At 39.7% G+C, this 1,790-nt stretch overlaps 1 protein-coding gene across 1 annotated transcript; it reads right to left on the bottom strand.

The window, feature by feature from the left end:
- Positions 1-489: 489 nt before the first annotated feature.
- On the bottom strand, positions 490-1,784 carry LOC111664144 (epithelial cell adhesion molecule-like). Its single transcript, XM_023418622.2, has 5 exons — positions 1,703-1,784; positions 1,475-1,573; positions 1,156-1,353; positions 1,009-1,053; positions 490-901 (listed from the first exon to the last, which is right to left on the bottom strand). Exons 1-5 carry the CDS (start codon positions 1,718-1,720, stop codon positions 878-880), a joined length of 384 nt encoding a protein of 127 aa, XP_023274390.2. The 5' UTR covers positions 1,721-1,784; the 3' UTR covers positions 490-877.
- Positions 1,785-1,790: the final 6 nt, after the last annotated feature.

Genomic DNA, 1,790 nt, shown 5'->3' with positions numbered 1-1,790 from the left:
TGCTGGTTGAGAATGACAAATCAACAGGTGTATTTTCTGTTCTCACTCGTCAACAACAATTCATGGTATAGAAGGGATTAAAGTTTCCCTAAAAGTAAACAAACCACACCAGCACAGATTCAAAACAGGACTGCCACACCTATTGTAGTAGAAAGCCTCCATTGGACCTGCCCCATGTAAACAAAAGGCTTATTACAATCCACCTTTATCAAAGCAGCCATCTTACATGTCAGAGAGGTTTGAGCTGAAAATGTGCATGTACTGAAATCAATTGAGCACATCATGTGTTTGTGCTGACTTTATATCAGGTATCAGTGCCAAAAGAACTTTGATGAGTTTGGTCATGTGTTAAGATAAGCAAAAAGGTGCTCACAGTGGCTTCCTGTAGCCTCGTTCCCTTCCCCCATAGTCTGCTGTAATTTTCCACTGAGACTAAAGAGTCTTCTGTCAAACCTTTGCAACAATATGAAACCTGCACCACATCAGGAGTCTTTTTTAAAACATATTTTTTTATTAAAAACAATCCATCAAACACACATTAGTAAGAAAGAAACTGTACAATCTATGATGTGGACTTTAAACCATTCAGCAAGTTCTAACATTAACATGAGGCATGTGCCAAACATATTTTAAAAAGCACAGTTCTTTATGGCATAGCGATTGGAAGATGTGTTAAGACTTTACACAATTTATAAATAAATGGCGGAACCAGTAGTGCCAACAATGATAACGTCAAAGAGCAAGTTGATTGTAACTTTACAATCTGCATTCAATCCTCAAGTAAAATGGTAAAAATGGCACACTCCCACTGCAAAAAAGTTCATCCAAAGGTGATGTATGAGCAGACTCTTCATAGGCTCCTGCTGCAATGAAGACTTTACATGGTTTCCATCTCTCTTTGCTGAATTATAGACAGGAGACAAAAACAGGTTAAACAATTGTGATGCACCAAGTAACTTTTACAAAGATTGATGATGAAAAATAAAAAGTTACAGAAGTTCATCTCACCTGAGTTTTGCTGTAACGCTGATTGTGACGTCTTCTGGCAAAGAACTACACAAAAAAAAATGTTTAAAAAGTCAGTGACTTGCATCTTAAAGAAAATCTACACTGTGCTTCAACCAAACAGATAATGACACATCAACATGCACTCACCAGGACCAGCAGGCCGGCAATCACAGCCAGCACCACCACCACGATGACGGCAATGATCCCGCCTGTCAGGTGCTTCATGGTGAAAGTCGGGGGCTCCTCGTCCACATAGTACACCAGGATGTTCTCCATCTCTAGCTTCTGGCTGCCCACAGTGGGTGAAAATGCCTCCTGGTCCTTGAACAGGGGCAGCACTTTCACCTGCAGGAGGATGAGATGATATGAAATGACTCTTTCAGCATTCATAAATATCTTCAGTATATTGTTAAAAAAAAAACAAAAACAAAAAAAAAAACAAAACAAACAAAAAAAACAAACATACATCTTTCTCCATGTAATAGGCCATTTGGGTCAGGTCACTCTTGCGTTCTCCCATTGGCTTCTTCACATCCACCACAATCATGCGGGCTTCAGGGTCATACTGCAGAACAACAGACAGGATGCTTTGTCAGTCAGTTAGTGGCGTGTTTTTGTGATGCATTGCTCAAAATTAAATACACGAGGATACAAGATACAATATTTTTTTCCCCACCTCAAATCAGACACTCACCTCGACATTTTCCACCATGTTCTTGTTGAAGTTATCATAACGCTTGTGAATGGCATCCGCAATGGCACTGTAGTAGGGCAAGAAATTA

This window comes from Seriola lalandi, unplaced genomic scaffold (assembly GCF_002814215.2).
Source record: "Seriola lalandi dorsalis isolate HSWRI2012SDOR001 ecotype SW California unplaced genomic scaffold, Sedor1 jcf7180002001366, whole genome shotgun sequence".
Lineage (NCBI taxonomy): Eukaryota > Metazoa > Chordata > Actinopteri > Carangiformes > Carangidae > Seriola > Seriola lalandi.
The sequence above is the reverse complement of the archived record's forward strand: the minus strand, read 5'-3'. Positions and strand labels throughout refer to the sequence as shown.